The sequence below is a fragment of the Sarcophilus harrisii genome, chromosome 1, assembly GCF_902635505.1.
Source record: "Sarcophilus harrisii chromosome 1, mSarHar1.11, whole genome shotgun sequence".
In the NCBI taxonomy this organism is placed as follows: domain Eukaryota; kingdom Metazoa; phylum Chordata; class Mammalia; order Dasyuromorphia; family Dasyuridae; genus Sarcophilus; species Sarcophilus harrisii.
The window spans coordinates 442,473,215-442,487,817 of record NC_045426.1 but is presented as its reverse complement, the minus strand read 5'-3'; the positions used below and the strand labels follow the sequence as shown (position 1 = coordinate 442,487,817).

At 32.2% G+C, this 14,603-nt stretch overlaps 1 protein-coding gene across 3 annotated transcripts in view; it reads left to right on the top strand.

Annotated features, from left to right (window-relative positions):
* Nucleotides 1-14,603, top strand: part of ZFHX4 (zinc finger homeobox 4) — a 209,052-nt gene that overhangs the window by 26,687 nt on the left and 167,762 nt on the right. For 2 of the 3 annotated variants that reach the window (XM_023495959.2, XM_031946241.1), the window contains exon 3: nt 394-896. In XM_023495959.2, coding sequence (XP_023351727.2) covers nt 394-896 — 503 coding nt within the window. The remainder of the gene's footprint in view (nt 1-393; nt 897-14,603) is intronic. The other variant, XM_023495960.2, reaches the window with a different exon arrangement.

Genomic DNA, 14,603 nt, shown 5'->3' with positions numbered 1-14,603 from the left:
GTTATGTATCATACATATGTAGTAGACTAATTTTATCAGCTTATAAGATATAAGATATAATATCACACAATAAATAGCGTTTATATAAATTAATCTAAGACTCTCAGATTACAAGAGAATTTTTGTTACTTTATTGATCAACTTTCTTGCCTTTGAAAATACAAATTTCAGAATGACATCATGCCCAGTAGGAGTAATTAAAGCTATCTGATGAGGGAATTTAGAAGTTGAAAGGGATGATTGTAATTGATCCTGATTCAATCCTATTACAGCTTTTTATAGTGTAAGCTCTAGAGAAAGCAAACTCCTTGTCAAGACTTTATTTTACAGATTCCTTTGTGTGTACTATGTTTTCTGGTCTCTATTTTCCCTTTTAATTTTTTTTTCCTGTAGTAAATAATGAGCTGCCGCCTGAAATCCGGCTTGCCAGTGGTCAGCTAATGGGTGATGACCTGTCCCTCCTTACTGCAGGAGAGCTGTCACCTTATATCAGTGACCCAGCGCTGAAGCTATTCCAGTGTGCTGTTTGCAACAAATTCACCTCTGACAGCCTGGAGGCCCTAAGTGTACATGTGAGCAGTGAACGCTCTCTCCCTGAAGAGGAGTGGAGGGCTGTAATTGGAGACATCTACCAGTGCAAGCTCTGTAACTACAACACTCAGCTCAAAGCCAACTTTCAGCTTCACTGCAAGACTGACAAACATATGCAGAAATATCAACTGGTGGCTCATATTAAAGAAGGGGGCAAAACGAATGAGTGGAGGCTGAAGTGTATCGCCATTGGCAACCCAGTTCACCTAAAATGTAACGCCTGTGACTACTACACCAACAGTGTGGATAAATTGCGCTTACATACCACCAATCACAGGCACGAGGCAGCCCTGAAACTATACAAGGTAAGCAGTGACATCCATTTCAGTTGGCACAAAGTAGAGAAGGAAATTAACTGTTTCAAAGCTTGCAGCACAAACCTTTAAGGAAAGAACAAATTAAAGAATGGAGTAACATGTTTTCTGGTTAACAGTACTAAAACCATACTTCTTAGTCATGGTACATGGAACTTGAAGAATTTATTCAGGGAAACTATTTTATGTCCAATTACATGTATTTCTTTAATACCAATTGGATCCTTAGCTTCCCAAGATAAAATTACTTTTACATATAGTTTCATAGGTGATATGATTTGTTTGGTTTCCTTTTTTTTTTTTTTTTAATGGCAACTTTGTTACTAGATACTTATTGACTGGGAGCAAGATGGGGGTGGAGGGTAGAAGGGAAAATCCATGTTCTGAGTTGGGAAAGACATCATCTTTTGGCATATGAGCCTGTTGACAAACATAATCTATCAAAACATGACTGTTCTCCTCCGTGTTCACAGTAACACAGAGTAAACATATACTCACAGAGCATTATTAGAAAGTGTTCAAAAGTAAACACTGTCATCATTTCACATGCCTCTATCCCAAGCCAGTCTTGATTTTTTTTCAGATGTTAAAAGGGTGTGGTATCAATAAATATGTTCAGAATATGGCAAATATATTTTTATCTTTACTGGAAAAGACTATGCAGATGTGATGAATATGTGCAAGTGATGAACACCATTTATTACATAACTTGTCATGACTTTTTCCAAACCCTAATTACTGGGTAATTTATTCTCTGCAGTGTGTTTACTGGATTGGCTTGATTGTCTTGGTTCATATACAAATGTAACACATCCATTTCTATGATGAATAACTTTGTAACTTATTAAAAACTTCTTTTGTCTAGAGGATATTAAAATTCAGGAAATATTGCAAACCATTAGTCATTGTAACAAGCTCTAAATATGATTACAAAATCCATTTTGCAAGTGTTATCTATTGATTTATACTAGAAATCACTGATAACTAAACTATCAGGAGTCAACTACTGATTATAATATCTATGCTTTTTCAAGTTGTATTTTTTTAAAAAGCATACAAGAGAGGACAAACTGTGGATTTCTACCTTAGATACAAACATTCTTAATTTTGTTGGTTTAGTTCTATTTGTAAAACTAGGATTTTGGTGGGGGTTTTTTGGTTCGTTTTTTGTTTTTGTTTTCCAATTTGAAGTTTTATAGGACATAGAAATACTATAGATACTGCTATGGACCTGGTGTTTGAATATGTATTGTCTTTCTTTCGATATTGGTGCTTTATAAGTCAGGAATGACAGTGTTAGAGTTGGCTTTTAGTATTTGAAGGAATGAGGTCTCAACATAAGATGGAAGTTTTCTAAATTTATGATATTAAAAATAAAATACAAAGGAGGAATTGTATTATACTTTAGTGATTTTGGTTAGTTGATGAAAGTTTATAAATGTCTTTTTATTGCTAGTTCAAAGTATTAAAACTCTCAGAATATCTAGGAGAAGAAAAATATTAATTTTGTATAAATAATAGCTCTAGGCCCTAGGAGTCATATAGAATATTCATGAACTGTGTTTACACTCAAGCAGCTAGCTCCTCTAACAATTAAGTTAACATGTTTGGCATATAAGATGGAAATGTGCAAAACTTTCCACTTTATTAATATCATATGGAAACATGAAGAATGGTGATTTTTTTTCTTAAATTTTTTTTGAAGGTGTCTTATTTGGATAGAATAATAGAATGTCAAAGTTGGAAGGAATCTTGGAGATCAGGCCAGTGCAATCCCTTCATTTTAGAGAGGAATGAATAGTTGTTTACAGTGATTGACCATTCTTTATGGAAGTTGCTTTCATAAATTTCACCGCAGGAAGTTTGCTATTGTCTTTGAATGTTTATCAATTCATGAAAGGTTAAAGAGAATTACTGTTTGCAAGCATAGATTTCAAAGGTATTAGGGAAATCAAAGCTTGTCTGGTGGAAAAGTAACTGACTACTCAGACAAATAGTTTTATTTTCACAATATTGCAAAGAAAAAAGTTTGTCTTGCCTCTCCTGCATTATTCATTTTATTATGAATTTTAAAAAAATGTCTAACTTTCCTAGTACTGCATCTTTTAATTACAGCTCCTAGTATAGTAATGCCAATAGCAGGGTGGGGGGTGGGCAGGGAGGGGGCAGTCTATGCTTTCAATGAATACAGTTTATATTGTGGCTTTTCAGTGAGGGGGGGAACCCTTATATTTAGACTGTTAGAATTTGGTATTAGAAAATCAAGCCATAATCATTTACAGTATCCAACAAAAAGCATTTAGTAACTGCTACTAAAAGACAAAAATGTTCCATAGCAACCAAATAAATGCATTTTCATTTATTAGGAAGAAAAGTTGGAGTTTTCTAGGTTTGGAAAGCTTCGATATTAATGATGGTGTTATACATATCATTATAACTGTACCTCTGTCCTTATATTGTATATATCTGTACATCACTACTTATCAACACCATTTTAAAGATGTCATTTGTATTCATTCAAAAGAATGGTGGCTGCTCTGTGTGGCAGCCCAACATGAAATCGTTGTCAAGCAAATCAAGGACAAGAGAAACAGCAAGCTTAGTTGCTCTGTGCCCCCAAAATGTAATTGGCTGATATGTAATGTTAATTTTAATTGAGAAAATCTGGATAATAACAAGAAAAGCAATAATTATAACAGAAAAATATGGAGAAAATATTTAAATAAGACAAAGTAGTTTGTGAGTTTCTGATTTAATGATCTGTAATTACATGAGTTCAAGTATTGAATTCACAATGATATTCACATACTAAGTTAAATTTTAAAGAAAAAAATAAGAATTAGCATTTACCAAAAGCAAATATTGAATTATAAGTAAACTCCTTTTTTTCTCTTATTGACAACATATTGATTTAGAACACTATAAAGACTAATTTGTCAGTTCAATTTAACTAGATTACCTCTTCTGTTCTCCAACTAAAATGGTATTACCTAAAGATGTGTGTGACCTAATTCTAGTTTAAGAAGGTTAAAGGTTAAAGGTTAGTTCTAAAGCATCATCTGCCTAGCTGCTTAACTTTAAAATGATCAATTTAATGAAAATCTGTTTTACAGATGGTGTTTTAATGTCTTTGGCAGGATTTAGGCAGCTTAAACATTAGACGCATGCTAGTAAAAATTATTTCTTTATTTGACCAGAAAAACACCTTTTCTTTTATGTTTAAGGTAAAAGGCATGTGGGATATGGTATTTTGGCAAAAGACCCAGAGGCAGAAAGTGTTGATGATCTTTCCATATGGACTTAAAAACAGAATACCTTTATGTCTGTTGCTAACGATGACAGAAAATAAAAATAAGCATAGCTGTATTCAGGTTTTGGCAATAATATTTTACTTTGAATTTGCTTATTTATATTTTTTAAAAGGAAAAGCAATTTTGGTCAAAACCTTTATTAAAAAACACTTTTTATTTTACGGTAGAACTTTCTGAAGTACAAAGCACTATATTTTTTCTAATGTAAAAAGAAAGTACCACTTAGGTGAGTTTTCCTCTATTAAAGCTGAAAACAAAGTTGAATCTTGAAATAAAACTTAGACAAAAGGAACTTAGGATCACCTTGATTTTGATTTCAACTTTTTCATGAATACATTTAAACCAAAATTGATGAGAACCAAGTACAGAAATATATTTTGCTTCATTAACAAAGCTATTTTATATTTTTAGGAATTTCTTAAGTTTTTAATGTATGAGTGCTTTCAACTTAATAGTTTTCTAAATTCAGTTGCCTTGGTTCAATGGCAAACATAAGCATATCGATAACATGTCTGTTAATTTTCCCATCACTGTTTTCCCTAGTAGTCCCTAGTAGACTGACCTTCACATATTCAGCACCCAAATATTTGATTAATGAATAAATCAATAAGTAAAAATGTTTTACCACGGAATAAATCATCTATTTTTATAACAACAATTATGTGTTCTCTATATCCAAATCATAACAAATGTTTCCAAAGAGACCAACAAAAAAAAAATAATAACAAATACACAATTCTAGACAGTTAAACTAAAAGAACAAAGGAGGCTTTTGCAATATTTTACAGGTTGGATTTACAGTCCAGCCTTCTGTCAGTTGGGGTCAAGAATTTTCATGGTCAGCTGGTGGCTCTTGCTCTCTGTGCAGGAAATGCAAATACCATGCAATATCTGCTTTTCGACTGAACCTATACGATTTTTCTAAAGTGAAGTGCCCACTAATTTTTTCCTTCAAAATTAAAACCTTAATTACAGTACAATTTTCTCCCTTTTTTTTTTATATTGGGGAGAAGTGAAATAGACTACTCTGTTTGGATTCCATAATGCTGTTTGCATATTTCTATTTTAAATCAACTGGAAATAGTGAATGCATAGATTGTCTCTATCGTGAACAAAAGAAGCCCAAGTGGAATTTAATCTCTAGGTAACTTTATAGTGAAACAATCTCCTAAGGAACATTTTTGGGGTTTTCTCATTATCCATATTATGGATGAAAAACTAGGGTTAAGAACTAGAAATCAAGGACCAAGAGAGAATGAAAGTAAGTATGTTGGAGAAAGAATGTGAGAAAAGAAAATCAAAGTGGAACAATTAGTTCCAACCATCTTATTAGCTTTTTCTAATACGGAACAATGATAACCTGATCAGTTTAGAATTAACAGGGAGTCACAAGTATTTTCATTTCAATAGACTTATATCTAAGTTTATAATTCAAAATCAAATATACCAGATATGTGCCATTCCAATTATTGAACTGTCACTGTCCTAGTATGATGGCACTAGATTGCCATCGTGACTAGAGGTCACGAGATTGTATGGTACATATTTGCATAAAAATCATTGTGCAGAAGGAAATTGGAATATGTTTATGAATTTAAGAAACCAAAAACATGTTTCACTTAATCTTATTGCAGGCATGTGTTTAGAAAACTGTTTTCAGAGATAAACAAAAGTTATTCTTTGCTGCTAAATATTAACCTAACTATGGAAATTATTGCCATTTTTATTAGTTTCAGATTTATGTTCACTTCAGGGTTGAAACGTAGTGTGAAATTTAATTCCAGCATTTGGATTTTTTAAAAAGAAATTGTAATTCAAATTATTCTATTTTATTATTATGTCCAAAGATAAGTAGAATTTTGAAATAATATTTTCTATCCTGGGACAATATGTGTAGACCTAATACTTACACATAAGGTCAAATAAATGTTTAGTTAATAGCAATTTATAAATTATTGGGTTTTTTTTTCAATAATAATGTAATTGGTTAGCTCTGATCCTTTTATCTGCTTCTGTTTTTTTTTTTTAATGAAACTTTTGCTATAACATGATTTATAGAATAAAAAAGTTAATTCAGTATAGGCACTTTTTTCCCCAAGGGCAGGTAATATGTTGTGTTATGTTTGAGGAATACTATTTACAACTTTCATTTATCCAACACACTTTTATTTAGTACTTACATATATGAAACACTGTGCTAGGCACTTGAAACACAAAGACAAAAGCAGTCTTTGACTTCAAGAAGCTTATATTACACCAAGAGGAAATAGTCTATATAAGAAAATAAAACATACAAAATAATTGTCAGGCTGGGGAAAGGTCCACTATCAACTGAAGAGAATCCTGAAAGGGCTTTTATAGAAGATTGGCACTTGAGTTAACCTTGAAGGAAACTGGTCATCCTAAGGGGTATGAGGAGAAGAGGAATCTCAAACTTTTCATTGGGGGCTGTATGTGCAAAGATTTAGAAATGAAAGATCTTTGTACAAGGAATAGCAATTAGGCCAGTTTAGCTGAAGAATATAAGTGCAAGAAGGTGAATATACCTGACATGGTAGACTGAAGTCAGATTGTAAAAGACTTTTAAACAATTAAGTTTGTATGTTGTGGTAACAGGGAGCCACTGGAAATTCTGGAGTAGGAGAATGAAATGGTCAGACTTGTGTGTTAAATCTATCTTTTGGTAGCTGTGCAAAGGTTGAATCAAAGTGTGGTGTGTGTGTGTGTGTGTGTGTGTGTGTGTGTATATATATATATATATATATATGTATATGTATATATATTATATATATATATATATTTACAGAAAGTTATTGCAGAATTATAACTTAGAAATAATGAGGACCTAAATAGGGAGGTGCTGATGTGAGTGGAGTAAGAATGGGCGAATATGAGAAATATTGTGTAGGTAGCATTCACAAGATAGTACTGATTAAATATAGCACATGAAAAAAGATAAATAATCAATGATAACTACTAGATCGAGAATTTAAGTAAATAGAATAGGAGAAAGAGGCAAGTTCAAAAGATTAAAAGGAGTAATTTTGTGGGCAGACATGAAAAAGAATTTTGGTTTTAGAAGTATAGAAAAATGTCATGTATGAGGTTTTATGTATACATATACATATAGATGAAAATTAAGCTTATATTAGGTATAAGTACACTAGCTTACTTGCTATACTATTGTACCCAATCCAAAGAAGTAAAAATATTTTTTTTTTGTCAAAATAATGCATTTAGTCTCATGTCAAATTGTAAAGCTAGGTGAAATTGGTTACTGGAATACTACCCTCACTCATGTCCTGTTAGCATTTTTTCATCTTGTTCCAAGGTATCCAGTGTTTTATATTATTTACTGATATTCCAAAAGATTTTCTTCTATCCTTTTAGTATCTGTCTCAGACCTGCCCTCCCCAAATATCTCAGGATCTTTTCTTTTTCTTCTTATTCCCTATTTCTTTAGGTAGGATGTGTGATCAATGTGATTATACAGGAAAATGTGACTTACAAAAATTTACTAAATGTAACCTCTCTTTGGAGTTAATTTCTTTAATAAAATACATATCAATCAATATCAATTTCCAATTTATAAGAATATTATGGAAAAAATACAATGCTCTTTACCTATTTTTCCCAAGCTTCCTACTAAACAAGCCAAAATATAGAAGTAAGTAGTTTGACTTCTTCCTTTTTAGTTGCCAAATCATATAATTTCTTTTTCTGTAGCATTCCTTGCCTATTTCTGGTTCTCTCCACTCCCATAATAACCACCCTATGTCAGGTCTTCATCTCCTGGGCTATTGTGTGACTTCAGACTGGTTTCTCTGCCTTAATTTTCTTCTTACTCTAATCTATCCTGTACAATTATCAATATGATTCTGCATAGTTCTGACTACATTACTCCAGTGGCTCGCCATTACCTCAGGGATTCAATGTAAGCTCTTCAATTTGGCCCCTTCATATTTTTATATTCTTTTAACACATTGTTGCTTTTTTGTACGCTGTATAATGAAGCTCTATTGGCCTACTTGCTGTTACTTATATATGAAAATCTATCTGTTGACTGTGACTTTATACTGGTATATCATGCCTGCAATATTCTTGCCCCCTATTTCTGAATTTTAACATGACTTTTTTTTACACTTAGCTCAAGTATCACCTTCTGAAGTAATGCTTTTTAGGTCCCTCCCCTTTTAGTATCATCCTTTCTAAGATCACCCCCAATGTTCTTTGTATTCCTCTTTTAGGTACTAATTTATGTATATGTTGGCTCCCCTGTTATACAAGCTCCTTGAGGACAGGGACTGTGTTTTTGCCTTACTTTGTATTAGCAAAGCTTAATACACTGTCCTGTATGTTTTTGTTGTTCAGTTGTTTATTCATGTCCAACTTTTATGATCCCATAGACAATAGAATGCCAATTTTCTTAGCAAATGGCACTGAAATGGTTTGCCATTTCCTTCTTCAATGAATTAAGGCAAACAAGGTTAAGTGTCTTAGCCAGGGATATACAGCTAGTAAGTGTCTGATCCAGATTTGAATTTAGGTCTTCACGGTTCCAAGTCCAACACTCTATATATTGAGCATCTAGTTGCCTAGTAATAGCAAATGCATAATAAATACTTGTTGATTGATTGTGACTCCCTCCCCTCATAGATCACTTTATGTCTTTGTTTGAGGAATGTAACCTTAATGATAGTGATTTTATAACCAGAATATATAAAGCACTTTGTCTACATACCTACCTAAGGATGACATTTGGGGAATTGAGGCAAATATGCTACTAGAAAATAAATTACCTTATTTCTCTGATTTGTTTTTCTACTTTTTGTTGGGGAAAGAAGATCAATCATCCATTACTCATTAATGCAAATGAGTGTTATGATGCTGTGTAGTGATGCAATTCAGTCATATGTTAACCAGGCCCCATACTGATGAAAGGGTCTTGGCCCAGAGTGGAGGAAGGAGGAGCTGGTATGTGCAGAACAACCATGAACCTGCTTCTATAACAGCTGGTTTCTTTGGGCTTTACTGTACATATTTCACATCAAGTTCACTTTCAGGCTGAACCCACACTCTAGCATAAAGCAAAGTGAAGTAGAGATTCAGAAGACTCATGTTGTGGGAATTCAAATCAGACCTCATATACTTACTAGTTTTGTGACCCTAGGCAAGTCATTTAATCCTTTTTGCCTCAGTTTCCCATCTATAAAATGAACTGGGGAAGGAAATGACAAATAACTTCAAGATATTTACCAAGAAAAATTGAGTTTACCAAGAAAAGACTACATGACTGCAAATGATTCAACAATAATAACAACATAGTCTATTTCAAAATAGCGACTATGTAGTAAGGTAGAGAAAGAAAAGAATCTATCTGGAATTAGATCACTTGATTTCAAATTTTGGTTTTTCTGCTTACTGCCTATTGTATTTTACCTTAGGCTAATCAAGTAAATTACTCAGGCCTCTTTTTTTAATCTTTAAAATGAAAAGGTTGGACTAAATCATAGGTTCATGAATTTGAAAATGGGACATAAGGTTCAGATAAAAGCTTTTAGAAGCCTAGAAGATCACTTTGTGTTCTCTTCCTCTATCCCTTAAACTGGATATTGGTCATTTAATGCCACTCTTTCATTTTGTTCATGAAAAACTGAGGCAAAGGGAGTTGAAGTTATTTGTCTATCTATAAATGAGTTCCAAGGTCTCTTCTAGTCTTTTCTAATTTATGAGAATATGAATTTTACAAATCATTCCAACTACAACTTTGGGTCAAAGCAATTCAGTTTTAGTCCAGTTTAACATATCTGAGTTCAGAAGGATTGTGGATGGTTATTTCAGTGTTGAAACAAAAACGCACTTCTACAATTTGTCCCATTGCCACACCAAGGTAAAAAGACCAATCCAACCTGGTTTTTCTAAAATTAGAGTAGAAAGGGTTTCCAAAAACATTCATAAATTCAATTGAAAAAATGAATAAACTTAAGAAGTGAAAACTCGAGAGGCATTAGACTTATTATTGGCTTGGTACCACAAGGATAAATTGAGAGCAGAGTTTAGAAGTTGCAAAGGTAGATATAAGCTCGATGCAAGGAAAAAAGAGCTCCTGACAATGTATACTGACCCACAGTAAAAATCCTAAAACAGCTACGAGATAGTAGGGTTTTTTTTTTCTCATCGAAGGTCTTCATTTAGGTTTGATGGCCACTTGTGAAAGTTGTAGAGAAGAGTCCTCTTCATGTACGATTTAGACTAATTGAACTCCCGAGCTTCCTTCCAGCTCCCTGCGTAATTCTAATTTGTGTCCTGCAGAGACAAAGACTACTTTTTTGATGTAAGAACTACATCCTGGAGGCAAGGCCTGAATCTTAGCTAAACATCTTGTGCAGTGATCTTTATATTGTAGGTATTTAATATTATTTAGTAAGTATTTAATATCTGAGTGTTGATTTGAGTTCTATAAAATTTAATTCTATGCAGTATTATAAGTATATTTGTGGTCCATGCATTTAGCAATACAATAAACCTTTGTCAGCTTAAAAGACTTAGGCATATGCAGGGTAGGGATGATAGCAAAAGAAGAAAAGGTACAAAAAGGAGAAGAAAGAACAATGGGAATGCAAAAAAGATAAAGAAAAAAAAAAAACATGTTAATTTCTCACCCTCTTTCTTCATCCCCCAATCTAACCCTAGTAAATTCTTCTCTAACATACTGCCTAGATTGCTTTCCAGTTGTTATTCTTTTATACTAACTTTCCAGGCAGAATCTGCAGATAAATAACCTTCTATCTTATAAAATTCTCCTTAACGGTTTACTTTAAAGGAAATAAGGGTTAAGAGGATCTTTATAGCTCCTCAAATGTGGATAGGAGGCAGATTGGAACCCAGGGTAGAAAGACTCTGTTGTTGGTCTCATCGATGTATAAGTTAAGTCCGATTTACAAACAAGTTTTTCCATCTTAAAAAGCTGAGTTAACCTGGAATTGTTAAAAGATGTGTTACCCCAAAAGATTAAATTGGGCTTTATTTGAATAGATCTGCCTTCCATGTAGATGAATGTAGGCATTCAGAACTGAGTTAGTTATATAATTTCAGGTGCATTTGGAAACATCCCCATTAAAAATTTGATGCTTGGAATCCTGTTTTTTAAAAATTATTCACTCTTCTGTATTAATAATTATCATCATCATAATCTCTTTCTCTTCCTTCTTAAAATGCACAAATTCTGGGAAGTGATAATATCTTAAATACTAAGCATTTTCCCGTGAATGAGTTTTTAAGATTATTTCCTTTGGTAACAATGAAGAATTTGACAGTATCAGTACCTGGGGAAGAGATAAAAGGAATGGGAGAAGACAAAGAAAGCAGAAGTTGAAAGAACCAAAAACAATTTTGCCATCTTTACAATTTTGCCAGAGGCAGGCAACACATGAATATTATGTACTTTGGAAGTTATGCTAAAGATTTTTAATAGCAAGTTGTCATTTATATGTATTAAAGGAATTTTTATATGTTATCTAATTTATGAAATAGTTTAAAAGAAAGTATAGTTTTCCAAAGCATCCCAAAAGACTGTGAGCTCCTTAAGAGTAGAGTACTATGCACAGCACATAGCATAGTATCTGGTACAAAAGAGATACTTCTTGACTTAGATCCTGAAAGCTGCCTATGTATTGAAAAGAGAATCTTTTAGTGATTTTTTTTTCTGAAGTACATTTGTATATTTTCATGTCCTACCATTCTAGTTTGTCAGAAACATTTTGTGAATATATCATATTCTGTGATTCTATTAACTTCCCAACTTTTTGTCATCCATATATTTGATATGTATTCCATCTATAATTTTAATTTTATCCATTTATATATACACATACATATATATTAATATATGGACATAATGTAAATGCTTATATACACACATGCATGTATATGTGCACATACATACAAATGTGTGCACACACGCATTTTTATATAAAATTTTACACTTGTTCCTTAGTTTCTACCATTCTGGTTTGTCAGAAACATTTTGGATCCTTACCTAATGTGCTAGCTATCTTCCTAACTTTGGATCATCTGCACAGTTGATATTCATTTCAGCTATTATTTCATCTATTAAACAAACAAACAACCATTGAATAAAACAAGAACAAGGCCCTCTATAAAAGTCCTATCTGTTAAAAATTGATAAATACTATTTGGGTTCAGTATTGTAATTATTCCTCAGTCTGCCTCATTGTACTACCATCCACATCATATGTTCTCATTTTGCTTCTGGGTATATATATGTTAAAGACTGTTAATTTTTTTCCAATCTATATATTTAATATCAAAACAACAAACTTTTAAGAACTTCATGTGAATAAGATATGCATAGATATAGAGCTATATGTTTATATAACTATCACAATATATATACATTGTATATATACATATATATCCACATCCATTTATGTGTGAATGTATGTATCTAGACATGTCTAAGTAATTTTTCTGATAGACTAGTCTAAAAATTTTATTGAAACAATAGTAACAAAATGAGGTTAATACAGTATGATTTGATTTTGGTGAGCCCATGTCAGCTCATGGCAACACCGCTTCTCCTTCAAAGTTTTCACAAATCATGCCTTTTCAATGAACAATTTTTTTTGTTAGGAACTGAAATGAAGTTCATTGGCCCCTAATTTGAAATCTACTTCCTTTGCTTTTTTGAAAATAGGAATGACATTTGCTAATCTGTAATCTTATGTAAAAAAAATTCTAATCTTGAAAATTTTTCAAAAATCATTCATATTTAAAATTCTTTCATTTCTCTGAGATGCGGTTTTTTCCTTTCCTTAGTGACTCAAATTCATCAAGGAGTAGCTAAATGCTCTCCTCAGCTCATTTGTCTTGAATCTCACTTCTTCATTAAACACTTTTCTTCTGTATTTCTCAATCTGAAGATCTCTCAATAAAGAAAACAGAAGCAAAATAGAAATAAAGTAATTTTGCCTTCACTTTATCATCCATGATCACTATTCTATTCATCTAGTGTAACTACAATCTTAGGCCTTTTGAACAAAAAAATCTTCCTTTTATTCCAATTAGGCTTTAGCTCCAAAAGGCTAGTAAAGTCTTTTGGGGGGTTTGTCCTAAATATAAACCCTTGCATCATTTCATTCTGAATTCTTTTATTCCTGGCATTATTTTTCCAGAACCATGCAACTCTTTTTTATTCATTCTCACTTACCTGCCTTTGCTTCTATCTTCTTTGAGAGCTAAAGAACCACTAGATAAAGTTGGCCCTAGAAGGACAATCTGTTCTAAAGGATGAAATTCTGATGTGAAAATAATTAATTCAATTAGGAATAAAGGATGAGCTGCATGTTTTTAATAGAATGATACAAATATAGATTTAGAGATGGAAATGACTTCAGCTGTTATGTAATCTGACCTCCGTTTACAGATGAGGAAACTGAGGCTCAGTGATGTTATGTAACTTACTTAAAGTCATACAGCTAATAAGTAGCAGAATCAAGATTTGAATTTATGTCTTTTGACTTTGACTTATGATCTTCCCAGTGCCCCATATTGAAGTTTTCATCAAATGTGTAGGGCATATAGATTATGTAGATTTCTATAATATTCACTTTTGCTTATTGTTATTCTATTTAATTTGTTATTGTCATTGTATATATTGTTTTCCCGGTTCTGCTTTTTTCACTCGATATTAATCCAAATAAGTTTTTTCAAGGTTTTTATTCATCATATTCAGTATTGTACCACAATTTATTTAGTCATTCATTCCCTAATTGATAGCATCTACTTTGTTTCTGATTCTTTGATAGTACAAATTGAAAACGGTCATTTTTTTTAATGGCACCTAATATTAGCCTCCTTGGGAGAGAGCTAAATGCCTATGAACAGAATTTCTGGGTCATAAAGTATGGTTGTTTTATTTACTTTGTTTGACACTTAAAAATTGCTTTCCAGAATGATTGGACCAAGTCATAACTCCAACAACACTATATTAGTGGTCTTGTCTTTCTATAACATCTCCAAGAATAACTGTTCCCATTTTTTTTGGTCATCTTTGCCAGTTTATCTGTGTGGGGCTTCACATTCAGAATTGTTTTGATTCATATCTCTTTCACTGTTAATTATTTGAAATAGTTTCTCTTATAGTTGCAGTTTGCAATTCTTGTTTTGAAAACTCTTCATATCTTTTGGTTACTTACCTATTGGGGAATAGCTTTTGGTCTTATATACTGGCATTAATTCCCTTCATATATTATATAATTGATATGAAATAAAGGGGAAGAGTTTCATTTATACATATATATGTATATATATAGATATATATAAAACAATGACACAATTTAAGTCACATTTACATCAAACAAATATA